The sequence below is a fragment of the Egretta garzetta genome, unplaced genomic scaffold (assembly GCF_000687185.1).
Source record: "Egretta garzetta isolate BGI_Z169 unplaced genomic scaffold, ASM68718v1 scaffold89, whole genome shotgun sequence".
Lineage (NCBI taxonomy): Eukaryota > Metazoa > Chordata > Aves > Pelecaniformes > Ardeidae > Egretta > Egretta garzetta.
In genome coordinates this window covers 2,847,600-2,874,614 of record NW_009269997.1, presented here as the reverse complement: position 1 = coordinate 2,874,614, position 27,015 = coordinate 2,847,600, and the positions used below count along the sequence as shown (strand labels likewise).

General features: G+C 47.8%; 3 protein-coding genes across 7 annotated transcripts in view; 2 read left to right on the top strand and 1 right to left on the bottom strand.

Moving 5' to 3' along the window:
- Positions 1-2,271: 2,271 nt before the first annotated feature.
- TMEM150C (transmembrane protein 150C) lies at positions 2,272-21,099 on the top strand. 2 transcript variants are annotated; one of them, XR_004843129.1, is made up of 9 exons: positions 2,272-2,378; positions 9,112-9,193; positions 10,261-10,314; positions 10,431-10,463; positions 10,566-10,633; positions 14,243-14,370; positions 16,788-16,965; positions 19,122-20,415; positions 20,458-20,468. XR_004843129.1 is itself a non-coding variant. In XM_009647470.2 (8 exons), the coding sequence occupies exons 2-8, from the start codon at positions 9,114-9,116 to the stop codon at positions 19,328-19,330; spliced, it is 750 nt and encodes a 249-aa protein (XP_009645765.1). In that variant the 5' UTR covers positions 2,272-2,378; positions 9,112-9,113; the 3' UTR covers positions 19,331-21,099. The 2 variants fall into 2 exon arrangements, 1 of the variants encoding a protein (XP_009645765.1); XM_009647470.2 differs by having other exon boundaries at positions 19,122-21,099.
- Positions 21,100-21,586: 487 nt separating this feature from the next.
- Positions 21,587-27,015, bottom strand: part of ENOPH1 (enolase-phosphatase 1) — a 9,712-nt gene continuing 4,283 nt past the window's right edge. Inside the window, exons 4-6 of the mRNA XM_009647483.2 lie at positions 24,917-25,049; positions 24,495-24,618; positions 21,587-23,435 (exon numbers count right to left, since the gene is read on the bottom strand). Of these exons, the coding sequence (XP_009645778.1) occupies positions 23,296-23,435; positions 24,495-24,618; positions 24,917-25,049 (397 nt within the window). The 3' untranslated portion in view covers positions 21,587-23,295. The remainder of the gene's footprint in view (positions 23,436-24,494; positions 24,619-24,916; positions 25,050-27,015) is intronic.
- The window catches only part of HNRNPDL (heterogeneous nuclear ribonucleoprotein D like), a 15,353-nt gene continuing 12,806 nt past the window's right edge, over positions 24,469-27,015 (top strand). For all 4 annotated transcript variants that reach the window (XR_004843128.1, XM_009647469.2, XM_035902814.1 and 1 more), the window contains exon 1: positions 24,469-24,479. The gene's annotated coding sequence lies outside the window, so the exon portion shown is untranslated. The remainder of the gene's footprint in view (positions 24,480-27,015) is intronic.

The window sequence follows — 27,015 nt, the reverse complement described above, 5'->3', positions numbered from 1 at the left end:
GATCTCGCTGTCTAAGTCATTGATGAAAACATTAAACAGCACCAGTCCCAGTACGGACCCCTGAGGGACACCACTCTTCACCGGTCTCCATCCGGACATCGAGCCATTGACCACTACCCTCTGGACACAACCATCCAGCCAGTTCCTTATCCACCAAACAGTCCACCCATCAAATCCACAGCTCTCCAATTTAGAGAGAAGGATGTTGTGGGGGACTGTGTCAAAGGCTTTGCAGAAGTCCAGATAGATGACGTCTGTTGGTTTTCCCTTGTCCACTAATGCTGTCACACCATCATAGAAAGCCACTAGGTTGGTCAGGCAGGACTTGCCCTTGGTGAAGCCATGCTGGCTATCTCAAATGAATGAAGCCAAAAGACTGATGTGTTAGTTTGTACCCTTGACAGAGAGGGCTACCTTAAAGTAACAACAAAAGCCAAGTCATGGATACTGCACGTCCATCCCTTCTAGCTCACCCTCTGGCCCATCATCTCGTTGCTGCTTCTCTGGGGCTTTGGTGGTTAATACAAGGGGAAGAGGATGTCAGATTGCCATGTGAGCGGTGGAGCAGGCATGAGTCCTCAGGCTGAAGAGTTTGGTGAGGGAAAACTGTCCTGAGAAAGCTCGGTATGCTGTGCCACACTCCCTAAAAGCTCACAGGTCTTGGGTGTTTTCCCCATGGCTGACAAGTGTAGACTGGTATTTATGCTTCTGCTGGTGGTGCCCACTGGTGTAACCAAAGGCAATGCTGCTTTGGGGACAGTGCACATCTCTTCAAAAGGGTAGAGTTGCAAAGCACAGTGAAGAAAGGAGCTTGTGCTTCCAAACAGTGGATAAAAGAAGGGCATGAGGGACAAGAGAGGTGAAAGTCAAGGTGAACAGGTGGGGGAAGCCCTACTTACTTACACTGTGTAGGAAGTTCTGTAGCTTGAGTGTATGTTTTGTGTTTGTTGGGGAAAAAAAACAGTGGCAGGGTAGCAAAGGGAGGGAAACCTGGAATTGTTCTGGCCTTCCAGGGCATGCACTCTCTCATCCATAAACTACAGGACAAGGAGACAATATAACCAGGAATAACCATTCTGCAAAGTCTGCTCTTCTGGACTTAGTCTGTCTTTCCTTACCTTCAAAACTATCTGTAAGTTGACATGACATATCTGTCTCTTTCTTCACCAGGTTTCGCCTCCCTGTTGTGTGTTCTTTGCCACTCCAAGCACTTAACGTTGTTTTCCCGATAAGGGGACAAACCTTTTGGGCAGGCTTCCTACCCCCTTCTGTTGTAATGTGTGTCTTGGCTTTGCTTGCTTGTGCATTTTGGAGATGCTTGAAGGCATTTGTGGTTTTGGAACGGAGGAGCAAGCAAACACCTCTGCAGACCTCTATCAATTTATACACCATCAAGATTACTGTACCTTATGGGAGGAGAAACACACATTCTGCTTGTTGCTGGCTCAGGCAGCTGTCGTGAGATTGGTGTGGTTAAGGTGGAGAATGATCACTGGACAGCCTGTCTACATGGTGCCTCAGACTTTCTGTGCTTTGCCCCAACATCAGTCTGCATTTGTGTATTACTTGCAGAGCAAGGAGATGGTTTCAGGGACTCTTTCCTCACAGCATAGCTGAAGCAGGGAGAGCTTTTCTGTCTTTTATTTTATGAGGAGATAAATAGCCCTTCTCATTTTCCAGCAACTCTTCACTTTGGGGTTTGGCTGGTACTTTGGAGTAAGTCCCATTCTCACATGCATCCCAGACCAAAGGATTGGGTAGTCATGCAAGGGCAAAATACACCCCCGTGGCGATGGTGTGGGACTGTGAGGTTGGGTCTGTGTTGAGACTCTGATAGAGACTTCCCTTGCATCTCAGAAGATGTCTGGCTAAAGTGGCCCCAGTCTTGAGCATCTCTGCTCTTGGAAAGGTGGTAAGGCACCTGCCCTGGGACGTGGGCAGTCCAACACACTCACACTGCATGGACTCGTTGGGGGCTGGTTGCTGCCCAGCCTGCTGACCCAGCTCTTTCTGTCTGAACTGGATGTGTACCGTCTGCACTACACACCCTCCTGCCTTTGTCTGTTGCAGGCTGAGGGCCACGACTGCCCAAGCCCCGCACATGGTATGAGCAGGGCCTCATGGAAGTCAATGTGGGTTGATGTAGGTGCACGGGACAGAGGACCAGTGCTGTGAAAGCCTGCAAAACACGCCTTTTGTCTTAAGGTGGCAAATTATAGTCATTTTTCTTTTATAACATCCAGGAGCCTGTTCTTGAAGCAGGATGTGTCTGGTTTGTACAACGCCAAATGCGAGAAAGGCAGACTCAGCCCAGAAGAGTTTACAGTCAATGTCTCTGGTTGTAACACAGCAGCTCAACACCGGTTCCTAAGTGGCCTGTAAGTACTCACGTGCGATTGAGGGCAAAGGTTGTGCAGCATACCAGAGGGGTGACGCTGGCCTTGGGACCCAGCAGTGCTGCAGGAGTATCTCTGGGTGGGACATGCTGTCGGTTACATGGTCATCTTACCAAGTGTCATGGTTTAACCCCAGCCGGCAACTAAGTCCTACATAGTCACTTGCTCACTCTCCCCCAGTGGGATGGGGGAGAGAATCTGAAGAATAAAAGTGAAGAAACTCTGGGGCTGAGATAAAGGCAGTTTAATAGGTGAAAGCAAAGGCCACACGCACAAGCAAAGCAAAGCAAGGAATTCATTCACTACTTCCCATGGGCAGGCAGGTGTTGAGCCATCCCCAGGAAAGCAGGGCTCCATCACACGTAACGGTGAATTGGGAAGACAAACGCCATCACTCTGAACGTCCCCCCCTTCCTTCTTCTTCCCCCAGCTCTATATACTGAGCATGACATAATAAGGTCTGGAATAGCCCTTTGGCCTGTCCTGGCTGTGCCCCCTCCCAGCTTCTTGTGCACCTGGCAGAGCAGGAGAAGCTGAAAAGTCCTTGACTGGTGTAAGCCCTGCTTAGCAACAGCTAAACCATCAGTGTGTTATCAACGTTCTTCTCATCCTAAATCCAAAACACAGTGCTATGCCAGCTACTAGGAAGAAAATTAACTCTATCCCATCAAAACCAGGATACCAAGGCACTCAGGAAAGGCTGAATATATATATATTTACAGAATTGGTAACAAATTAATTTTACACAACCCCAGGAGACAGCTTCCCAGGGCAACTTGGAGGGACTGTGGGCAAGTGGATGCCTTTTCTGCCCCTGTGTTTTGGTGACTAGAAGGTTGCATTCCTTTGGTGTGCTTTGCCCATCTTCGTTAGGTTTGTGTTGGCGAGAGCATTTCATTAGCATGCTGAATGCATGTACAGTGTGTGAAATGAGACAGGAAGTATGTATGGATGTTTCTGTGGGTGAAAGCATTGCCTCTCAACATCATTGCAGGATTACTGAAGTATCTCCTGCTTCCCCATGCATAACCCAGAGATGTCTTTACCTTTTCCCATTCCTCTCTCTTATAAATAAATGAAAATGGCAATTTTTGCACACCCTTGAGATGGTAGGTGGGTACCCAGAGCGAGCAAAACATCATACCCTGCTGACAGAGGGGATTGCTGCTTTTCCTGTTACCCCACTATTTTGTTGTGTATTTACAAGCTTCTGTCATGCCTTATTTCTCTCATTGTGTGCTCAGTCTGGGAACCTTGAATAAGGTTAAGGTTTCAGATAAACCTGAAAACTTTGTTATGTTGGCATTTGTGGCACATGGGTGACAGGTTATGGTTATGTAATGTGCTCGTTTGTATCTGTTCCATTACAGTGATTAGGTATCAAGTGGCTGTGGTTATTTTCGCTTTTAAAAGCAAGAGAGAGATATAGTGGGCTCTCCCAAAAGACAAATTGTGTTTGTTCCCCTTTGATTGTTGCTGACTGGCATAAATTCTTTATGACTTGCTGTGTGTTTTGAACAGCGTCCTCCTCTCCCAGTGCTTCTGGCTCTGTACATATTCTCTGAAATGACTCAATGGCCTGGCGCTGAGAAATGCAGGAGCATTGCTCTGGCTTATTATGCAGCTTATTTATGGGCCCTTGAAATGCATCTGCATTCTCTCGTCTTAAAAAAGACGTATGACTCTGTTAATGTGGTAATTTTGCCCTTCCTTACATTCATGTTCTCTAGCCCTCTACAACTACCTGAAAGGAGGCTGTAGGAAGGTGGGGATCGGCCTCTTCTCCCTGGTAACGGATGATAGGACGAGGGGGAATGGTCTGAAGTTGCGCCAGGGCAGGTTTAGGTTAGACATTAGGAAAAATTTCTTCCCAGAAAGGGTTGTCAGGCTCTGGAATGGGCTGCCCAGGGAAGTGGTTGAGTCCCCATCCCTGGAGGTATTTAAAAGAAGGATAGATGAGGTGCTGAGGGACATGGTTTAGTGGTGGGATGGCAGGGTTAGGTTAACGGTTGGACTTGATGATCTTAAAGGTCTTTTCCAACCTAGACAATTCTATGATTCTAAATGCAACTTCAGGAAGAGCCTGTAACTTTGTTTGGCAGATGAAATGAAGATGCCCACATCGAATGAACCTTGAGCAAGCAGCAGTATATGTTTGGTGAGCTGCCTGCTGTAATTGAAATGTGTACATTAGAGGAATGGGAGCTTAATTGGCTGAGGGGGTGTAGTGGCGCAATGGTAATAAAAGCAGAGCAAACAGCTGACAGTCTGAGCAGATTTAGACATAAAAATGGGAATGGGGATAAGGGAATAAGCCTGCATTGAAAAAAATTCTGAAGACACACCCTGAGGCAGTGCTAAAGTGAAACCCTTTGCAGTTCTGCACCCTGACCCATGATAGCTGGCAGCAGGAACGCACCTCGATGGGGTTTTTGCAATGCTAGTGTGAGACTGTGAGTCAAGAGGGACTGGAAAATCACAGTGCGTGCCTGTGGGAAGGCGGGCTGACTCCACGTGGAGTCAGCTACGAAGCTGAAAACATGTTTTTATTAGCCTTGTGAATCTATTGCACCACAAGGGCTTTCTGTTGCTGAAGGCCTTCTTGTGCAAGCCTTAAAAATGGAAGACAAATGGATGTGTGCAATTACCAACTGCCTCCTGGATGCAGTGTGTTTATTTAGGAAAACATGAGCTGGTGGAGATGGCTGTTGTCGCCAGCTGGACTTGACTGCTCAGGTTTGGCATCCCTGGTCATGGCAGCAATGCAGGACAGAGCTGTGGAAAGGAATGTTGGCTTCATGTCATCCCTGTGGAGCAATTAGCTGTCAAAGAAATGGTTCCTACATTTCCCAATAATGTATGTTATTTTTCCTATCGCTCTCAGCATTTTATTTTGGCTAAACGGCTGTGGTGCTGCAGGGAAGGCTGTCATTTGGGTTCCTCATTCTTTTATTCCTGGCTGCTATTAGAGGTTCTGGTCTTAGTGTGCATGGAAGTCTCTTGGCTTGAAGACACGAACATCAGGGCCAACCCTGAAGAGGACAGGTTAACCCAAACAACTGCTGAGAGTGATATTGACTGAACACTGGTGCAAAACTATGCAGGTTTGGCACATTCTTGGGGATTCTTCTTTGGAAGGAAGTGAGGTTACATGTAATTTTGTTCCTGGCACCCAAATAACACAACAGGGAGTAAATGAGAAAAGTACAGGAGCTGAGTCCTGGTTTGAAACCATCCTCTGCCCACATGGGGATGTTGAAACATCTTCAAAGCATGTGTGGGATGTGCCAGTGGACAGTGTTAAAAGGTGTTGCCACTTGGGGATATGAGGGAAAGCGACCCTTCTTTCCTGCTTTGGGTATTTCTTCCATCAGATGCAGGCAGCTCACTCCTGTGTAGGCTGGCAGGGGCGAGCAACGCCGCTGGTCCAGCCATCACCCCCCTGCTCTCCTTCCAAGGGTGTGCCACAAGAGTACATGCTCATGCTGTCCCACACCCGTGCCTCAGGGTGGAGCCTGTCAGAGGAGGGTGCATAGCGGCAACATCCTTTCCTGGTCAATTCTTGCTGCCTGCCATGAGAGGCAAGCTTGGACAGAGCTTGGCACCCTCTGAGGTGTGGCCTCATGTGGGTTGCTTATTTTCCAAAAGGTCCAGTTCTGACTGCATTGAGCCCTGGTGAAGACCTGGCCCCATGCATGTCATTGTTCTCCCTGGGAGTGCTGTCTTTCCTCCTCAGTGTGAACCCAACTGGCTGGGAGGAGAGGGGGGGGTGTGTGTGTGAGTATGTTCTCTAAGTGTTTCTTTTTAACCGGCTGAAGTGAGCATGTTTCTCTGAACTATGGACCTGGCTTCCCATCTGAATGCTGCACTCTGTGCTAGTCATTGATTTAATATGCAATGATTTCAGATGTCATTTTCTGTTAGTGGTCAATAGAAGGGGACTCTGTGTAGCACAGTGAGTGTTAAACACAGGGCTGTTTTCCAAGGGAGTGAATCTGTAGCTGTGTTGCTCTGACTTCAGTGAGGTTGGGCACCAGTCCTGCCACTGCAGGGCTCAACACAGAGTAATGGTTATCTGGACAGCATTTTCGCGTTTCCCCACCTCATCCTGGTGTGTGGAGTCCCTGGTCCCTGTGTGCTGCCTGGCTGCTCTGCCTGGGGGCAAAGCACCGTGCCACCTCCCTCTGCAGGACAGGCAAGGCTGAAATGGCTTGCGAAGGCTGCTATTTCTTGGCTGGGAGGCATGCTGGAAGGCAGAGCAGCTGTGGCAACCAATTAATGAATACAAGTGTTATGGCTAGCATTTGCTGTTATTGTGTGTAAATTAATCCTTTGTACTTTTCCTAAGGGGAAGGACAAATAATAAGATCTGACATTCCCTGACTTGAAAGAATTGTGTTACCTTGGCTCAGTCCAGCCACCACTAGAGAAAAGACAGAGTCAAGCACTGTGTTAGCAGCAATTACCTTGCCAAGGAAACAGGGGCTGTAACAGGAGGTGACAGTTACCTGCCTGCTCTCCTTCAGCCACGACAGAAGGGTGGAACTCGGCTACAGCTATGGCTGCCTTGCGCAGGGCACCAGCACTTGGGCGCTGTGCTGCCAGGGTCCGGCAGGGACGTGGCCTGAGGTAGCTGCCACCTGAAGTGGTCCTTGACATCGCCAGTACCTGTCTCCCATCACCAGCGTAATGGCCAGCACCAGCTAAGGGGTGCTGCTGCATGTTGATGGGCTGCGGGAGGAAAAGGCAAGGGCAGTGCTTCATAGATGAGTTGCAGCCATGATGGCAGGGGCTGCATGGGGAACAGAGCTGTGAAACACTTTGTGTTCCCTCTGTGGGAGGAGAGGAACAGAGATGAGATGGGTGGGGAAATCTAGTCAACCCCATTACTCATTTCTTCTGATTTGTTATGCCATGCTAAAGATATGTATATATGCTGGAGCTGACTGCCTTTTGAACCGATGTACTTAATACTTATATGATTTCATGGTCCCTGTCTGCAGTTCTCTGCTTCCAGGTCAGGGAAGAGACCTTATCTGAGTGCTTTTCTGTCTTTTAAGGTTTGCAGTTCAGGCTCACTCGAGGCTATCTGTACAGACAGCACCAAATCACGGACTCATGGTTTTGTGCAAGTGTGATGTGGCTTGAGGTACTGCAAAGGTGTTGGTTTGTACCCTTGCCAAGTGATGTGCAGGGAAGACAGGACAGCTGACCTGTAGGGGCAAGCGTGAAGCTGTCAGGCCTTCTGTAGGGTCTGGAGAGCCTCACCTCAACTCTCTCAGCCTCTACTGCCATGGGGCAGGGTGGGAGTCGGTGGCTGGGCCCCTGAGCAGAGTTCTGCCAGCGTTTGCCTTTGCAGCCCAGGTCTGTGTTGTGGAAGTGGTGAGCGGGTGGTTGGTTGTGACACGGTGAGGATGCTTACTCTCTTCTGTGGGTCCTCACAGGGGGCAGGGAGCAGGGCAGCAGCCCAGAGAGACCATGGCTCCTGTGCTGCAGATGTAGGAAGGCCAGGGGAGCTGCGAAGAGGAGGATGACAACATGGGTGCTTTCTTCTCTGGAGCAAAGGGAAGACTCATTGTCTTAAGGACCTGGATGAGGTAACTGAGCTGCAAATACAAGCAGGCTCTAGTGAAAGGCTGAGCTGTCCCATGGGGCCTCAGTGACCCTGGGAAATGTCTGCCCTGCCACAGGCTATAGGAGGGAGGAGGAGGCAGAGTGCAGGGGCACAGGTACTGCTGCCCTGTTGAAAGTAAAGCAGGCGCTGGAGCCGTGAGCCTTGCATTGTTTGCTCTGTTTGTGTCTCTTGGCTGTGCAGTGGCTGGAGGAACATTTATGGAGGAGGACAGAATGTGAGGAAATACTTGATCTGTTGTCAAAGGACTCACAGGGAGACATAGGACTCTCTGTGACTGCAGCACAGAAATATAGCAGTGTTTCTGAATTGCATGTGTTACGGGAATAGCCCTGGCATCTCAGATGCTCATCCAGAGTGATCTTGCCTAGAGGACAAATGTTTCCTCAGGAGGTGGTGTACGCAGCATCCTTACGCCCCGTGCTGGTTTTCACAGTGCCTACATCAGCTACAAACAGCTGATCCTGTTTGTAGTGCCTGGTCCTGACAGTACTCTGGATGCTGGCACTGGAGCTTGGCTCTGCTCTGGGTGTGGCTGAATGCTATTTTTAGCTGATTGCTGGGGCCAGGATGGGAGCTGGTTGTGTGCTTTGTGGAGATGAGGAGGCAGCACGTGCATTCTTCTCCCTTCATGCTGCAGGATTTGCTGAGGCAGCGTGTGTGGAATTGGTAATGATCCTGGGAAGGAGGCTGCCTTGCTTTGTGCCTATGGGAAGTAGCAGGGAATTAGGGCTGCGGGTATTGCAGTGTCACCTTGTGCTTAAGAAAAATACTTCGAAAACCACTCAAGTTCTGTAGGTGTGCCTGAAAAGTCTCCCCCTCCGCAACTCCAGGCTCTTTGTGCCTTGTTTTTTATGTACAGTGCAGATGCATCTGCCTGTGTGCAGCATAGTCCCTTAGGCCAGTAAAGACAGTATGAAAGGTTTGCAGTGCCTGCTGCCTCGCCATTAGGAGCTTGATCTTGGGATGCTTCAGTACCTGCTGTGTGGATGCTCTTCCTGCTTTCAAAAGAGGGGGAACTGAGGTGGGTGGGTACCTCTGCCCTCTTTCTTTTGTTTTTACTTTGTTCTTTGTTTCTAGCAGGTATGGATGGAAAGAAATGCAGCGTGTGGATGTTTTTACCTCTTGTGTTTACCCTGTTTACATCAGCTGGATTATGGATAGTGTAAGTTACCTTCTGCTGGTTATTTGGGAGAGCAAGCTAGGCTGGGGCAGTCAGAAGTACTGCTGTGGTGTGGGCTGCATCTCAGTACGGAAAGTCTTTTGGAGCTGCTCTGTCCTTCCTTGAGTTACTGTGGAGCTAGGAAGGCACATGATAGGGGCAGGGGCCAGTCCATGACAAGTCATGGCTTGGAGGATCACATTTTTATCCCTGAGATTCTGTGCTCCCCAGGCCAAGTTTCTGATCTTGCCTTCTTCCTGGAACATATTGCTGGGAGCTGTCTGAAATGAGACAGACAAAAATGCAAAAATTCCCTTTCTCATGTTTTCTTTGAATGATTCAGCAGAGCTCTTGGAGAAGCACCTAGTCCCTGCTTTGGGGTGCAAACTCAAAATCTGCAGCATCCAGCACTGCACTGACAACCTTCCAGCAGCTTAATGCTGACACCTCACTTTCTCACTAACACTTCTTACCAAAATGCAGGAGAGATGCATTTTCCTGAGCTAGGCTCTCTCCAAGCATGCAGGCAGATGACTGCAACATGAATTTGGGAGTGATAAATGTGCAATCAGCAGCTATGCTCAGCCTGAGAAGCAGTTATATTGTAGGATATGGCTTTGGCCATGGTCTGTGGCTGTTGTTTTTCAGCAGCAGGGGCAAGTTAAGCCATTTGTCTGACCCCTATTGGTGGTTCTTCTTGTCCCATCCCCTCTTTGTATTAGAACAGCTTTTGCGGAGTGGGGACCATGGTCAATCAGATGATTCAGATTAAAAATGAAAACATTCCCTGATTGGTTATTTTTAAGGCAGCTCAGTTCAGTGACCCTGTTTGTCTACCTGACCATGCAAAACGGGTGCAACACAAAGGAAGGCACATAGTTAGGTGGGGAAGTGAGTAAAACTGCCCACCCGAGCAGACAGAAACACAGGCTGCCTCCAACAGATCCTGCCAGTGGGCTTTGAGATACTTAATGCGTTGTTTGAGTGATACTTGGAATTGAAACCAGGATGAGGTTTTACACTGTTTTCATCTGGGGTTTTTTTTTTTTTTTTTTTTTTTTTTTTGACAGGTATTTTATAGCAGTAGAAGATAACAAAATTCTCCCACTAAATGTACCAGATAGGTAAGAGCTGGTTGTGGGCTTTAAATTCAATCACTTGTTTCTTTAAAATAATAAAACAATGAAAGCTAAATGGGAAAGATCTTGAATCTTTGTTCCTATGCATTTATGTTTCTTAGGAAACCTGGTTCCGAAAGACCACCTTATATAAGGTCAGTGAATGATTTTCTTCCAACTACTGTTCTGATTAATGGTTGTTATTTATGTGTGTTTGCCGTCCCAGAGGTACAATGATACGCTTTATATTTTCCAAGTATTGCAGGTGATGCACCTCCCGCAAGCTGCGTATTTAGCCAAGTCATGAACATGGCAGCATTTCTAGGTAGGAGCCACAAGGCGAATGTTTCTCTCTCTTAATTTGTTTTAAGAAGTCACTGAAACATAAGCAATATCCCATACGTTCTTGTTCTTGAATCTGGTGATGTGAAATCATTTAAGCTGTTATTACTACTGATTAAGACAGTATTATTTTGTCTTCATTTGTAGAAAGACAGAATGAAGCTGGATGCGTTAGAACTTTATTGGTTTCTGATTTATTCTCATGTTTTTAATTGTCTCATCTTAGCCTTGAATCTGTGACTGTTTTTCATTCTGTGGTGGGTTGTTGTTAGATGCTGTGAATGTGAGATAATTGCATGGGAATATTACAAATGCAGCAACTGATTATGCAAAAATATCATCCATGCTGAAGTCCCCCCTACCCCACTCCTTCCTAAATTCCATTACTAAATCTGTGGAAGTTTACTGGCATTTTCCAGCAATGGAAGTAAGAGGGAAACACTACAAAGAGAAGAAATACCTGAAAAGTACTTGAAAAAAGATGTCTGTGTGTGGTTCTTAAAACTGCTTATTACCTTCACCTGTATGGATTTCGAGCAAATTATCCTAAACTTAAATGGCAAATAATTCTTTATTTTAATCTTGATTTGTTCTTCTTTAGTAGTACTTGCATTTATCTTTTTCCTATATGGGGTGATTTATTGTGCATTCAGTTTTGCTCTGACCTATTCTCTCAAAGTGTGGGTTCCACCCCTGCTGCCTGTAAAAGGCACAATGTTTCTTTTCAGCAACCTGGGAAATTCAGTTGACTTGAGCTTTGAAAATAATCCAGACTTGTATGTGCATGAGTAAAATACTTTAACAATCTTAATCTGACATAATGAAAATGAGACATGAGATGTAAAACCTGATACAATACATTTAGTCATGAACCTTGACATGAACTTCCATATTTTCAATTATCAAGAATAATGCAATCATCAGGCACAGTCAACATCGGTTCACAAAAGGAAAGTCCTGTTCAACTGATTTTATGTCCTTCTATGGTAAGGTCACCCACCTAGTGGATGAGGGGAAGGCAGTAGATGTAGTTTTTCTGGATTTTAGTAAGGCTTTTGATACTGTCCCTCACAGCATCTTTCTGGACAGGTTGTCCAACCGTGGGATGAGCGGGTTCATGGTGTGCTGGATGAAGAACTGCAGGGCTCAAAGTGAATGGGGCTACCTCCGGCTGGCGACTCGTCACCGGTGGTGTTCCTCAGGGCTCAGTCCTAGGGCCAGTTCTGTTCAACATTTTTGTCAACGATCTGGATGCAGGAGCTGAATGCTCCATTAGCAAGTTTGCTGATGATGCCAAACTGGGAGGTGCTGTTGACTCTTTTGAGGGATGAAAGGCCTTGCAGAGGGATCTAGATAGACTGGATCATTGGGCAGTCATTAATGACATGAAATTTAACAAGTCCACCAAGTGCCGGATTCTGCACCTAGTAATGCCAGGCACAAATATAAACTGGGAGAGGAGTGGCTGGAGAGCAGCCCTGCAGAAAGGGATCTGGGGGTGCTGGTTGACAGCGGGCTCAATAGAAGTAAGCAGTGTGCCCTGGCAGCCAAGAGGGCAAAGCGTGTCCTGGGGTGCGTGAAACACAGTATAACCAGTCAGTCAAAAGAGGTTATTATCCTGCTGTGTTCAGCGTTGGTGGGGTATCACCTTGAGTAGTATGTGCAGTTCTGGGCCGCATGATTTAGGGAGGATGTTGTGGTCCTTGAATGCGTCCAGAGGAGGTCAACAAACTGGTGGAAGGGCTGGAAGATATGTCCAGTGAGGAGCAGCTAAGGACTTTGGATTTGTCTGGTTTGGAGAAAAGGAGGCTGAGGGGTGACCTCATTGCTCTCTACAGCTTCCTGAGCAGGAAGGGAGGTGCTGATCTCTTTTCCCTGGTATCCAGTGATAGGACGTGTGGGAATGGTTCAAAGCTGTGCCAGGGTAGGTTTAGGCTGGACATTAGGAAGCATTTCTTTACCAAGAGGGTGGTCAAACATGGAACAGGCTTCTTAGAGATGTGGTCAATACCCCATCCCTGTCAGTGTTTAAGAGGCATTTGGACTATGCCCTTAATAATATACTTTAACTTTTGGTCAGCCCTGAAGTGGTCAGGCAGTTGGACTAGATGCTTGTTGTAGGTCCCTTTGAAATGAAATATTCTATTCTCTCTGCTTTGTGGATAAAGCCATGCTTTCTTCTGCTATATTGGGTGCTTCTGCAAGTTGCTTTTAGCTTGTACCTCTGGCCACCTTAGATGTGTCAAAGCCCTTGCTATGGGAGAGAAAAATGACAGAAACCTGCTAGAAAGATAGGCATAACTAAATATTGAAAATGCCGTTGTTTTACACGTAATGCTGGAAGGTAACCTTTTAATTGCCTTCTGTCATTCCCATCAGTGTTTTAGGAAAAGAACACATAAATTCATGATTCTGTCCCATAGAAACAGAAATGAAAAAGTTCCTGCATGCTGCTGTCACAGTGTGACTGTCCCAAATAATTACCTGGGGATGCAAAACAGAAATTCTCTTTTGGGAGAGTACAAAGTTCTCTTGTTTTCAAGGATTTGGAGTGGTTTGATTCACTAGAGCAAATTGTGAGAGAGTAAATTCAAACTTCTTTTGCAGTTTGGGTAACAGTGGATATTTTTCACTTATAGTGCCCTTATTTTTCTAAACCGTGTTTTTGATATCATACCAGGGGGGTTGTGGAAAATATGGATCTAATTTGCTAACACAGACAGTTTATAACAATATGACCTGCATGCTATCAGTTTGAGCATAAGCAGCGACTAGCAAATTTCCCTGTTAAACTAAATTGCTTTTTAGTGGTCTGGTTTGAATGCCATCTGAAGGCCAACTGATTGCCCGGCTTTCTGTGTTGTTCCATGCAGCATTCCCTAGGGAGGGCAAGAATATGCAATGTGAATATCTCCTGGGGTTATGTCATGTCATATGTGAAATATCACGTATCATGTATGTCATGTATCATGTCATAGTCCTTGGGCTAATTGTAAGCTTGGAAGGACTGCTCTTTCAGTCTTTGTGGAAAATTAGTGCAATATTTTGGCTTATGTTCATGGCACCAGCAACTTGTTCCAGAGGAGAAGAGGCAGTGGGCATAATGGTAAAACCTGCAGAAATACGTATGTGCCATTCATACATTTTCTAATACAGGTGGGGTTTGACATACCTCCTCCAAGAGAGCTTGGTGCTTGTTAGTGGAGTGAAACTTGATGCAAGCCCAGCTGCTGCAATGTGAATGCATCATGTGATAGACTATGTGCTGGGAGCTTCCCAGGCAAATAGGAAGGTGCTCTTCTTTCCCCAAGAAAATTTGCAACCTAGCTCCAAGACAAAGTGTCATGAGAAAAGGAAGCGTGGGAGCTCAGCTTAACTGGATTACAAGGCAGATGCTTCCTGTGCTTAGTCTTGTCCATGACTAAGTGGGAGGGGGGCCACACAGAATCACTAAGCTAGCCGGCCTAAAGTGAGCCGGCTCTCTTCCACTCTCTGGGTGGAAAGAGGCTGAGGGGTCTGTGAGCCTCCAGCCAGGTAGTTACTGCAGCATGCCCTACCTAATGATGCACCTTGCATTTTGTTTCCTTCTCAGCGCTTGTTGTGGCTGTCCTGCGCTTCATTCAGCTGAAGCCGAAGGTGCTAAACCCTTGGCTGAACGTCAGCGGCCTGGTGGCATTATGCTTGGTGTCTTTTGGGATGACCCTACTTGGCAACTTTCAGGTACTGCACTCCAAGCTTGGACCACTGTCTGGGCTGTGAGGTTCCTGCTTTTCTAGCAGATCTGCTTAGGTCTTTGAACTACCTGTGATGTGAGCTCAGGGGATAATGTGGCTGGCTGTGCCCCAGTCCTCCTTGTACCTGCTCTGCCACCTCTGTCTGCTGCTTATGTGACTCCAGTGACATGCTGAGATGAAGGGCCACAAACATTTTTCACGTATTCCCATCAGGATTTGCACCTGCATGCTTGCATTTGACCTGCTGAGAGCCAGAATAGGGAACCTATTGAATCGCTTGAGCCCCGGGGGTTGGCACAGATGGTCCTGGGTAAAAGGACTGAGTGGGAAGTTTATGTACACATCTGTGCGAACAGATGCACACCTGCCCATACAGGTTTAGCAGGCAGTTCAGTGTCCTTCATTTAAAACGTTGTTTAAATCTACCTCCCGCATGTCCTCAGACTGGCCACAAGAGGTACACGGCAGAGGAGTGCTACAACTTTTCCTAACGCGATGGGTGCCTGGATGAGGTCCCTCTGATTCTCGATCTGTTCTGCAACATTAAACAAACAGTCAAGCTGTCAGTGCCACAACGTTGGTCAGTAGGGTTGGGTGTCCACTGTGATCACAAGTATGTCTGTTAGATCTGCAGTGAAAATCAAGGCATTAGAGTCAGTGGCACTTGGGTTTCCTCATCCTTTTGCTGTCTCTGATGCTCTGCCTCACACTGGGGTGCAAGTAATGATTCCCAATAATGGTAGGAACTGAGAAAGGTCAGTGTAGGCTGGTCTCTTTCCTGGCTTTGCAGGCAGGAAGCTATTTTTCCTGCCAATATCAAAAAGGTACTTGTTTTGTGAAGGGTGAGTACCTGTTTGGGTTGTGGAGCAATTGCAGGAACTTTGTGTCCTCTACAGTCATCTTATTTTTTGTTGGTTTTTTTTCAGTGAGGTGTGAGATAATTTCACTGTTTTGGACCTGGCCTTCCTAACTCCACAGCACAAGCCAAAAACTTGGAGCCTTGCTTTTTCATGAGAGCTTCACAACTAGGAACTATGAGGCTTTTGTAACAGCCTTGTCTAGGTGTGAGAAGAGTATTTCTAGTACATTTCTAGTACAGGCACTCAGAAGTAGTTTCAACCTCTCCTTTCTTTTTTCACTCCTCAGAGCAAATGATTGTTATTTAAAAGTGGATACTTTGAATCATGCCTGGTTATAAATATTGAACTAATTATCCACTCCTTGTTAGTTACCTGTATACTTGCTGAGATCTTTTGCCAAACCATGAAAGCATGTGGTTATGAGACCTTAGTCCATGTTTTTCTATGCCTGACTGCTAAACTGAATGTGGCATTAAATCATATTTCTGGAAAATTACAGATTAAGTGTGTTAGAAGGACATTACGGCTTTGAGTCCCTTACAGTGCAGGCTACCTTGGGAAAGGCAGCTCAGTCCCATTTTTGCCTGTACTATGATTTGGACCTACCTTTGAAAAAATACTCAAGGTAGGGAGGAGAGGGGAGACATCAGTGGAGGCACAGTAACTAGACTGATATCTTGTAGATTGTGTTTTGTTTGATGGGAGTTTTTTAAATCATGGATAAGGAATCAAGGCCTCAGGGATGAATTACAGACTGCTGGATTCTTTTATAGAAAAGCCTCAAGAGGCAGAGGGAAAAGGGAAATTGTTTGGCTTGTCTTGTCCATGATGGGCTTTCTGAATGGATTTGTAGCCTCAAGGGATCTCTTTGCAGATTCTTGCTCTTTGAACCTGGCTGTCCTTTTGCCTTGCAGTATTGCACAGTCACAATGAGACATGGGAGGCCAAGGAAGCACTTGCACTACAGAGAGTTTGGGTTCATATTGTCTCAGACTCCAATGGTCAAGGACGGGCAGAAGAGGGAACAGGCAGTCAAGCTTTTTGGTGGCAGAAACTTGCCAAACCGGGAGCTGTGTTTTGGCTTGTGCTAGCTCAACAGAGGTGTCAAGGCTCTGGCTACCCTCTGCCCCAGGCAGCACTGCCCCATACAGCTGGCACTGAAGGTTGTACAGTTTGCTTCCATTGCAGGGAGCTGTACAAGACCCTAGCAGATTGTCCTTGCCTGCCCATCACATTGAGCCAAGGAAGGATTTATTTCTGAGCTCTGCATTGGTGCGTCTTGTCAGGGGGCTGTGGAGGCAGTCCCCAAGTGGCTGCATTTTCCCCTGTGCTTAGGCTTTGGGCAGATCTGCTTGACTGTGACAATTGCCAACTCAACTTGGTTATATTACACCTTACACCTCTGCCAGAAGAAATGATACAACATCTTTGTCTCTCACCCCAGTGATTCCCACTCTCCCCTATCCCATCCCAGCAGCAATCCAAGGTAGCTAGCAGGTAATTCATGTTGCATCCAAACAATCACCATTTTGTTTGTTCCTAGCTTTCCAATGATGAGGAGATCCACAATGTAGGCACGTCGCTGACCTTTGGCTTTGGGACCTTGGCGTGCTGGATCCAGTCTGCCCTCACCCTCAAGATCAACCTGAAGAACGAAGGACGGAAAGTTGGGATTCCACGAGTTGTCCTGTCAGCCAGCATCACCCTCTGCGTGGTACTCTGTATCCTTTTGTCCTGCTCCCTGGGAAGCCATGTCTGACACTGTGCAGCAGGGAACATTGGCTCTTCTCACATCTGTCCTGGGATCTCAAAGCGTTTAGGAATGCTACTCAGCTTGTCTTTGTGGCATGATCCTATGATTGGCTCATTTTTCTACTTTTGTTTTACCAGGATGCACTGCTTCACAGATGGGCTTGCTTCCTTCATAAATCCAAAGTGGTTACACTATTGAGTAGTATCCACTGCTTACCTACACAGTAGCATTTAAGATTATGCAAAATACTGAGATAAAAATTCTGAGAACAAAGGAACAAGGGAAGAGCTCAGTTTTTGCAGATTAGAAGATTTTGATGTGTTTGTTTAAATGCTCCAGGGTGCTATATTCAGCTCTGCCTTTTAAAACAGTTATCACAGTCAAGAACTGCTGGGTCACATGGACTTCAGGTGCTTTACAAATGGGATTTGGGCTGTGGTGTCTATGGTCACTCAGACTGGATGTACATGTGGCTTCCTCTCCACCTTGTGCCTATCAGCCCTACTCCAGCCCTTCTGTTTGCACCAGCACTCATCTGCCCTGGGTGTTTGTTTAGGGTGGATCCATTCACTGCATAGTTGCATCAACATTAGTGCTGGGATAAGCAAGAGGGCAGGAATAAATGGTAAAGAATAAATTAATCCCTTTCTTTGGGGAACAGCCTGTTCTTAAAACAATTTCTTAGTCACTTGACTGTTTTTGAACATTTCAGCCAGTGTCCAGTGGAATAGCAAATTGGTGCAAAGATGTACTGTCAGTCACCTCTTAAGCTTCCTTGGAAAAATTTGTAGCCAAGCATCACACTTTGGTGTACATAATGTGGGATTTTGCCCCGTTCTTGTGGTGCTCCCCTCCTCCCCCTGCCCCAAGCCCATAGTTCCCCCAGGGTGTGTCTGGGGTAGGGCTGCATGTGAGGAGCTGGGACGGGCTCCTGCTGCCCTGCTGTCTTTGGAGGTTTCTGCCAGGCTGGGAGCAGGAGCAGCTGGGTAAGCCAGGGCATACCTGCTCCTGTACTGACATGCTGGGTACTCACAGCCCAGCCCTCCCCAGCCAGCTGCTTGGCACTGAAGGCCTTGGGCCCTCTGTGGAGGGGGCAGGCTGAGGCAGGAGTCCCATTCTCCCCCCTGCCACCACCACTGGCTTTGCAAAGGCTTGGGGCTGGCTCCCCATCCCTTGCAGCTTGTGCATAATCCTTGTGCTACAGGGAAAGTAGAAGATCCTTAAAGCCAGACACAGAATGCTGTTTGCCTTGGTTGCTTACACTAAGCCCAAGATGAAAAGTCTCTGATTACCTGCTTTGTGCAGCTAAAACATGAGAGAAGCTGCTTGGTTTTTTTACATGTGAAGAAGTGTGGTCCTGCATTCTTGGAGTGCAGAGGAAATCCTAAGAGACGGGAGACCCAGTAGGTTTCGAGGAGATGTGCATTGGGCTAGGGCAGGTCCCCAGCTCAGGAAGGTGTCCTGTGCTTTAGGGGGGCTGAGAACTGCTTTTATGGAGTACTCCAACACAACCTGATGTACAGCAGTGAGACTCTGATGCCAGGCAATACATGGTCTAAGCCTGGAGGACAGTTTCTGGCTCTGACAGCGTTCTTTCTCTTTTCAGTATAACATGCCATACTGTGTAGACTGATGCTTCCAGATTTCACAGAAAGGGATGATTTTGCAGGTGATGTAAAGAGAATGAAAGATTGCACAGTGTAGGCTGAAAGGTATTCCCATTGCCTGCGGTGCAGAGATCTGATCCAGTTCCCGCTGGGAGGCTCTTGGCAGGTAGGGGCCCCAGCTTGCTGGCTCTGTCACTGGCTAGCTGGATGTTCAAGCAAGCCATCGGCTTCTCTGTGCCTAAGTCTTTCACTCTGTAAATGTTTATCAGCCTGAATTGGGATCAGGAAGCCCTATAGGAGAGACATATAGGAGAGCTGCTGCACTCCATGGGCATTGTTGGACACCCGATATCCCTTCCATCTCTGGCACCACATTCATGTTCTCCTGATGATGGCTGGCTGGGTTGACTGTCACCTGGGTGACTTTGTTAAGATTTTATTGTCTTCCCACTTGGGTTTCTCTCATGCTGGTCTGCGTCTCTCCTCGCACTAGTTTTCCTTGACTTTCCTCTTCCAGATTTCATCCTCATGGCACAGGGCATCCACATGCATGCTTCCAGGATCCAGTGGGGCCTGGTGATGTGCTTCCTGTGCTACTTCGGCACCTTTGCAGTGGAGTTCAGGCACTACAGATTTGAGATTGTTTGCTCTGAGTACCAGGAAAATTTTCTGAGCTTTTCTGAAAGCTTATCAGAAGCCTCCGAGTACCAGACAGATCAGGTGTAGCCTGTCCTCTGGCAGGGGGAAGGGGGCAGGTGTGGTCTCATGGGTTAAACATGACCTCATTTACACTTTTTTGATGAGTTTGTTTTCATGTGCAATCATGATCGTATTGCCAAAGGGCTCTGGAGGGTGGCTGTCTCATTAAGAGCCAAACAAAAATAGCTGTCTGCTGGAAGAGGAGTTCAGCGGCAGCATGAGAGAGCACAAGCTGCTTTTGTGCAAGTTTGTGCTACCAGTGACTCTGAGTGGCTCTGTCACACTCCTGTTGTTGAAAACATTCAACAGCCAGTCCCGGTGATGCCTCTCTGAGACAGGCACTCCTCAGCCTGTTCTGCAGAGGAGGAGATGAAGGAAATGGACTTCTCTGGGCACCAGGAGTGTTCAGGAGTCACCAGTTCCCGAGTCACCAGACTGCATCTTTCCTGTCTTTCTTGTGTTGTTTTCTTTGCTGCCAACTGGTGTAACTTGGTAGGGTGAGGAATAGCGGCTCTTTCTTCTGGACTTGGAATCAGGCAGTGGAAGACCCTAACTGACTGGGTTAGTTAGTTAGGCAGGCATTTCTTCCAGCCTGGAAAGCAGCCAACAGTAAAGCCAGGTTTGGGAGAAACTGCTGTGATCAGGAAGCGAGACTTGGCCGATGCTGCCTTGTAGCTGGGCAGACCGTCCCCAGGCCAGTGGAGATGGCACAGTAAGGTGCTGTGCTCAGCTTCGTGTTTCAGACTCAATGGTGGGGACTGATGGAAGCGAGGTGCTGAATTAAGATGGGAATGCCTGTGTGCTCTGAAGATGATGCAGAAAAGGCTGCTCTTGTGTGCAGTGCTTCCACCACATATTGTCTGTAACATTTCAAAAGCTTTTTTTTTTTTTGGTTCCCCAAGGGGGAAAACATTGTGTTAGAGACACTGGGCTCACCTGCAATGAGAACAGAACCATTGCAGGTGGTTCTGGGCATAAAGTTTGGTTTTGCTCCTTTGTGCACTTCAAAGTCAAACTTCAGACACACTGATAATAGGCCTGGGCTCTGGACCAGTTGTGTGTGGCCAGTTGTCCCGAGTGGAGTCTGCCATGGCTTTAAGTGGGCTTCCAAGGTTCTGCCCCAGAGGTTGGGTGATGTGGCCTGAGGGCTGGAGGTGCAGGAAGGAAGCAGCAAAACCAGAAGGGCTTCTCCCTCTCTGAAGGGAAATTTTCAAACAGAAGGTCTGTTTTCAAAGAAAAAGCAGAAGCTCAAAGCCCCTGTTTGAAAACCTGATTTTGGGAAGGCTGCTGTATTGGCTGGGCAGGGGAGCAATGGGAGCTGCTTCTCATGAACATGGCTCCTGTTTGCCTCCATGAGTCAGGTTCAGCTTGGCTTTGCATCTTGTTTGAGCTGCAGGAAAATAAGCAGAAATTAAAACAGTGGCAAAAGGCATTTGAAGGAGAACTCATACCACACCATGGCATTTCTGACAGAGAGGGAAAAGACACAAGGGCATTCGGTCTTCACCAAAGGTCCGAGGCCTCTCCTGAAAGGAGAAACAGTTGAGAAAAACTTCTGCCAAAACTAGTGTAAGTAGAATGTTGTCAGCTAGCCCTCTATTGTTTGTGGGCCAAAATTTGTTCTCAGGCAGCTGTGTTATAAATCCAGAGCATCTCTACCCAACAGTGTTGTTGTTAGACTGCTGAAGGCCTCCTCCTTGTAGCTGTGTCATTAGTGGGAAGCTTTCCTGGAGGCATGTGCTGAGGGCGGCCCAAGGGCATGGCAGTCTAAGGTGCAGGGCTCCCCAGCAGCGCATCCGGGGAGTTTCTCCTGGGCGAGGGCTGGAGGGGACAGCCTGGAGAAGATGCAGGTGGGGATCCTCTTACGCGGACACACACACTCAATGTATATGGAGCACAAAATAGCGATCTGTTTTAAGGGTGTTTTACTGTAAATAGTCCAACTGTGACTTTTTTTTTAATCAATTAATACTTTCAGTTTATCACTTTGTATTTTGGAATTTTATCAAAGGAAAAAAAGATTAAGTTTGTGATTTTTTTTTTTCTTTCTCTCCTTTTCCTATATGCAATCCAAACTGAACTTCAGGTTTTTGGTGATAACTCTGTACATTTCTTGGAGTATTTCTAACAGCACATTTCAGTACAACTAAATGACAACTGATATACACTGAAACATGACCACTAAATAAAGCGCTTTTATGGAGAAAGTTTTATTTTTGTCCCCTATCCCATGCATAGCTTTCTGATGGCAAAGGCAAAAGAAAAGGCATTCACAGTGTCATGATTAAAATTAATGCTTAAGGAAGCTGGGGACTATTCAGCCATGCAGATACACTTACTGTAAAACTGCTAATTAGTAGGTGCTTTCTAGGAGGAGGGTCACACTCATTACACAGCCCAGAAAGGCATCCAGGCTAGCTGCCTCACAGCCTTACCTGCTACCATCAAAGTCATAGAAGGACAATGCTGGTATGATGTGGTTTCCTCCCAAACAGCTTGTCTCTTGCTTGTTCTCTAACAGCAGCATCCCTCAAAAGGGACAGCTGTAGGTGTAGATCGGAGCTCAGGAAGGCAACACGCGCATTAGTATTCTATTTTGGCCGTCTCTGAGAGCAAGCTCAAGTGCAGCCGTGTAGAAATGAGTAAGTAGCAAGTGACACCCATGCACGAAATGCCAGCAGCAGGGAACTGGGGTTTCAGATTGCCTCTACCTCTGTTACTAGGCATAACCTAGCTGTGGCTCTCACTCCTGCACCCCCACTGAGCCCCTGCTGAAACTGTAAGACAGTCAGGGAGGTAATACAGATTCCTTGGCAGGACAGGGTTGTCTGCCTTAAAGAAAGGACACAGGAGGGCGAAAGCCCTGGTCACAGGTTTAAAAAAAAAAAGATTTCCCTTTAGGTGCTGGGATCACTGGTGATAGACGGGAAGGCTAAATACTGGGATGAACACAATGAAAGCAAAGTTGTGTTTTTATTTGCTACATTAGGAAAAGCTCCATGACCATCTGATATAAATTGGCACAATTTAGGTAGGGTGGGTGAAAAGGTCAGGGTTTTAATTCTCATTAAATGCAGCAGGATGCAGTTGTTTGTCAAGGTTTGATCACAGCTGACCAGTGCTATGAGTGCGTGACAGGGTGGTGTTGGCTACTGAGAAGTTGCTCCATGGGTTGGTGCTAAGGGAGATACTTCAGAAACACAGTCAAGCGGACTTTGGTGTTCAGCCAGTTGGATCCCATAGCCCAGCACCATGATGCAGCAGTGAGGTGGGTCTAGAATTTAATTTTTAAAGTTGTATATACTCCACTTTGGTAAGCTGGCTGTGTAGCTCTAAGCAGCTTCCATACGGAAGTTGTACAGTTTTGTACACAGACCTGCTGTGGATATAGCTAAGATTTAAGTTATTCCCGGTCTAAAGAGCTTGCCTGCAGCAAGGACTGTTTTTTTCTGTGGCAGCCCAAACCCCCAAAATGTGGGTATTATAGCCCACGTTTGGCATTTTCCTTTGGGCATCCTAGCCCCCCTAACTTCGAAAATTTTTACTTAGCCAGCAACCCTGTCTGCAGGGAGATGGTCATATCCGCTCATGGTCCTCAGGGGTCCCTCTGGGACAGGGGGACATACACCTTGTTTGCAGACTGTTTCTAAAAATGACAGAGCTCACGGTGGGGCATCTCAGCACCAGATTTCAATGGGTGAGTCTGAAGGAAGCACCCCCTGAACTAATTGCCAGCTGGGGAAGGCGAGGAACAGCAGGGCTCATGGGTGCTGCTCCTCACCCTGTTCCCAGCTCCAGCTGGCTACTGCAGGCCTCCATCCTACTGCAAAAGGGACCCCACACCATACTCTCCATCCATACCTGCCTGCACTAGTCACGGGTCCAAGCCATGATGTGGGTTTGGTTTTTAAATTCTGATTTTGGACAAAATTACCTAACATTACACAAGGACAATTCAGGTGAAGCAGACTTTTGTGTGTACACTGCTTTCCCTAAGTGGAGGAAGGCAGGAAAAGTTCAGTGAAAGATGAGATGAGGCTGTAATATGACTTCTCATCATCCGTCAGTCCTGCGTTGCCTGGTCTGATCACCACAGCCACGTGAGTATCCGCTTCCTCGGCTGCGTTGGCTTCTGAAACAAAGAGGTGGGGAGAGTGGAGATGAGGTGTGCTTACTGACCTCTCCACATGAGGGTCTTTAAGATGCCCCAAAACAGTGCTTTTAAAGGTTGAGACTGAGAGAGCAGCATTTGCACGTGGCACTGCAGGGCTCTAGAGAGGAACCAGCTCCCAGCAGACCTGCTGTAGCTGCTGCATAACAGAGCAGATGGGAGCCGGCTGCATCACAATCTCCTCCCCTCTCCCAGCTGATGGCTATCCAAGGCACTGAGCAGGCAGCATGCACTGGCAGCTTCATTTGTGTCACAAAGAAGCTGGGCTGTGGTTGGGCTGTGGCATTAGCAAGTACAACAACCCCTGCTGGGAGTCACTTCTCACAAGCTTACTTCACTCCTGAAGCACAGCAGGAGGCCACAGGAAGACAACAGAGGGAAAAGGAGGTAACTGCAAGTTCCCACCAGCTCTGCTGCTGGGGCTGGGGAGGAGGTGAGGGCTAACTCCCGGGGACTGAGCTGGCTCAGACTGAGAACCCAATGCCATTTCTGCCAGAAGGACATTTCCAGCAAAGGCAGGAAATTAAATTAGCTTACCAAGCCTGGCTTTCCAGGGGTCAGGACTTGGCGACCAGGAACAATGTTTTTCTGCTGCTGAACGCAACATAACAGTAAGGGGCACAAAGAACCAGCCACCGTGTGGGCCACGTAGCACCAGACATCGTTTGCTCCTCCAAGCACAGGTCACAAAAACCACTGATCCTGTTTGGAAATGGGGCATGCCAGCTGCTTCAGCAAACACTCCACTCTGCTTTAACAGTCTCTCCTTGCTTGCTGGTGCAAGGGCAGGTTTTCTACTTGACCTATTTTCCCTCCTTGCAGCACTGCTCACAGATATCCCGCTGCTGTCTGGGAGCCTGGATGTGTAAGGAAGGAGCACAGCAGCAGCTGGGGGATGCCACCAAAGCAAGGTGGTCTGCAGCATGTCTGGGATGCTTGTGACAAGTTGATAGTATGCATTTAAAGAGCACCTGCCTCCCTTGCACAGGCAAGAGCCAGCAGGACTGGCAGGCCACCCACCTCGAGGGACATCCGTCAGGAAAAGGATGTTGTTGGTGGCGCACCCAATACTGGCGGCAATCCTTCTGTAGCTCTCACTTTCTACCTTGGGGCCTATTTTGGTATCAAAGTGGCCATCAAAGAGCTGAAAGAGAAGGAAAAGCAAAGGCAGTTGCTGAGTGCCACCTGAAGGGCAGGGCTAAACCTTGCTCCTGAGCAAGACATCCCCTTTCCTTTCTACCACACTAATGGAGGGAGGGGGAGGGGAGGCGCAATGCAACCATGCTAGCATACTCAACTGGCTGAGCTTCACTCGTGTGGGTGAAACCCAGTGTCCCACCTCCCTGTCCCAGACTCTATCCACGAAGTGTTATGGCAAGGGCAGTTGTGGGAGGGAAGTGTTCTGCAGAAAGAGAAGCTGTAAGGAAGATAAGGTTATCTACCTCTAGGATATCACCTTCTGTAGAGTATCCGAACAGAAGCTTCTGGGCTTCAATGCTGCCCGAGGAGTAGATATAGACCTTCATCCCCGCTTCCCGCCACTTCCGGATAGCTGGAACCACATCTTCGAAGATTCTAGAGCAAAACAGGGCAGCAGGTAAGGGCAAACACAGAAGTACCTGGAAGGACACCTTTAGCCAGGCACTGTGACAACTGTCCCATTAGTTTGCAAGAGGACTTTATTCTCAATCTGCTCAGGGTTTCTGCAGCTGGGGAGTCTATTTCAGCAGCAGGTAATACATTCATAGCTCCAGCCAGCTGAGCAGCTCATTCACTGCTATGCAGACAGCAGCTCTGATCAGACATTTGGCAGGAGTTTCTCCAGGCCCTTCAATTTGGAGAGGAGAGGAAAGGTTGAGGGAAATGGCATCCTGCCACTTCTCTCTGCAAGAGAGGAATAAAGGGGGGAGGACAGAGAAGACAGGCTCTTGCATAGAATCATAGAATCGTTTAGGTTGGAAGACCTTTTAAGATCATCAAGTCCAACTGCATCCTGAATGCCACCTCCCTTACAAGCTACAAAGGCTTCCCTGTTGTAAGAGCTATGACCTTAAGCTGCATTCATATGGGCAAACCCATCCCACAGGTCCAGGCTCTGATCGTGTGCAGGGAGGAGCTGAAAGAAGGTTGCAGTTGCAGGAGCTAAATGAGTGGCACTGTAAGAATAGTTTGAAGCCAGACAACAAGTTGGGAAAGGAGTGGCCCCTAAAGAACTGAGGTCAGAGCTACTCTATTCAGTGGCTCAGTCAGGCTGTACAGTACTACCCATGGGCCAGATGTGTCCCTGGGTCAGCTGCACCACAGAAGGTGAACCAGCTCCCATTCACTAGGCAGTAGCATCCTTCCCCTTACTCTTCTGGCCTTGCAGAGTGCTGGGAAGGCAAGATATCAGTCTTAGCAATGGGCTGACGAGTCTCAAAATGTGAGCTCTGTCTAACTCCTGCATAGTAGCCACCTGAAGACAAGCCCAGCAGCAAGGAGCAAAGCTGTGTGAGGAAAGGAGGACCAAAGCCAAGGTAACTGCTGCGTAACTGCTAATGGACATGTCTGTTGGTTCCCTCATACCCTTCTCATTTATACCACGAGACCTCTCCAGCACTGCATTTACATGTACGTAAGAGCTCTTTGTATGCAAAGGACCTTCACAAGATGACCCACGTAGTGGGGGAAACTGAAGGTTAGAGGATGCTCAAGGGGGACAAGGTGAGGCTGACAAGAAGTCCCTTAATAGTACATGTGATGGTTGACAAGTAAAGGCCACAAACAGCCTCAGAAGGACAAGGAGAGGGGGTGAGTTTGATATGGTCTGCCATAGGATGGAGAGAGGAATCACAGAATGTCAAGGGTTGGAAGGGACCTCGGGAGATCATCCAGTCCAACCCCCCTGCTAAATCAGGTTCACCTAGAGCATGTTGCACAGGACTTCATCCAGGTGGGCTTTGAATATGTCCAGAGAAGGAGACTCCACAACCCCCCTGGGCTGCCTGTTCCAGTGCTCTGCCACCCTCAGAGTAAAGAAGTCCTTCCACATATTCAACTGAAACCTCTTACGTTTCAGTTTGTGCCCACTGCCCCTTGCCCTGTCGCTGGGCACCACTGAGAAGAGTCTGGCTCCGTCCTCGTGACATCCACCCTTAAGATATTTGTATGTATTGATGAGGTCCCCTCTCAGTCTTCTCTTCTTCAGGCTGAACAAGCCCAACTCCTTCAGCCTTTCCTCGTAGGGGAGATGTTCCAGTCCCTAATAATCTTTGTCGCTCTCCTCTGAACTCTTTCTAGGAGTTCCTCATCTTTCTTGAACAGGTGAGCCCAGAACTGGACACAGTACTCCAGGTGGGGTCTCTCCAGGGCAGAGTAGAGGGGGAGGATAACCTCCCTTGACCTGCTGGCCACACAGCTCTTAATGCACCCCAGGATACCATTGGCCTTCTTGGCAACAAGGGCACACTGCTGGCTCATGGTGAGCTTGTCATCCACCAGGACTCCCAGGTCCCTCTCAGCAGAGCTGCTTCCCAGCAGGTCAGCCCCCAGCCTGTACTGG

Excerpts from the sequence above, each read along its gene's own strand:
- TMEM150C (XM_009647470.2), top strand. The coding sequence starts at position 9,114 with ATGGATGGAAAGAAATGCAGCGTGTGGATGTTTTTACCTCTTGTGTTT. Across the intron at positions 10,634-14,242 it reads GAACATGGCAGCATTTCTAG|CGCTTGTTGTGGCTGTCCTG; the intron begins GTAGGAGCCACA and ends TTTCCTTCTCAG. Across the intron at positions 14,371-16,787 it reads CCCTACTTGGCAACTTTCAG|CTTTCCAATGATGAGGAGAT; the intron begins GTACTGCACTCC and ends GTTTGTTCCTAG.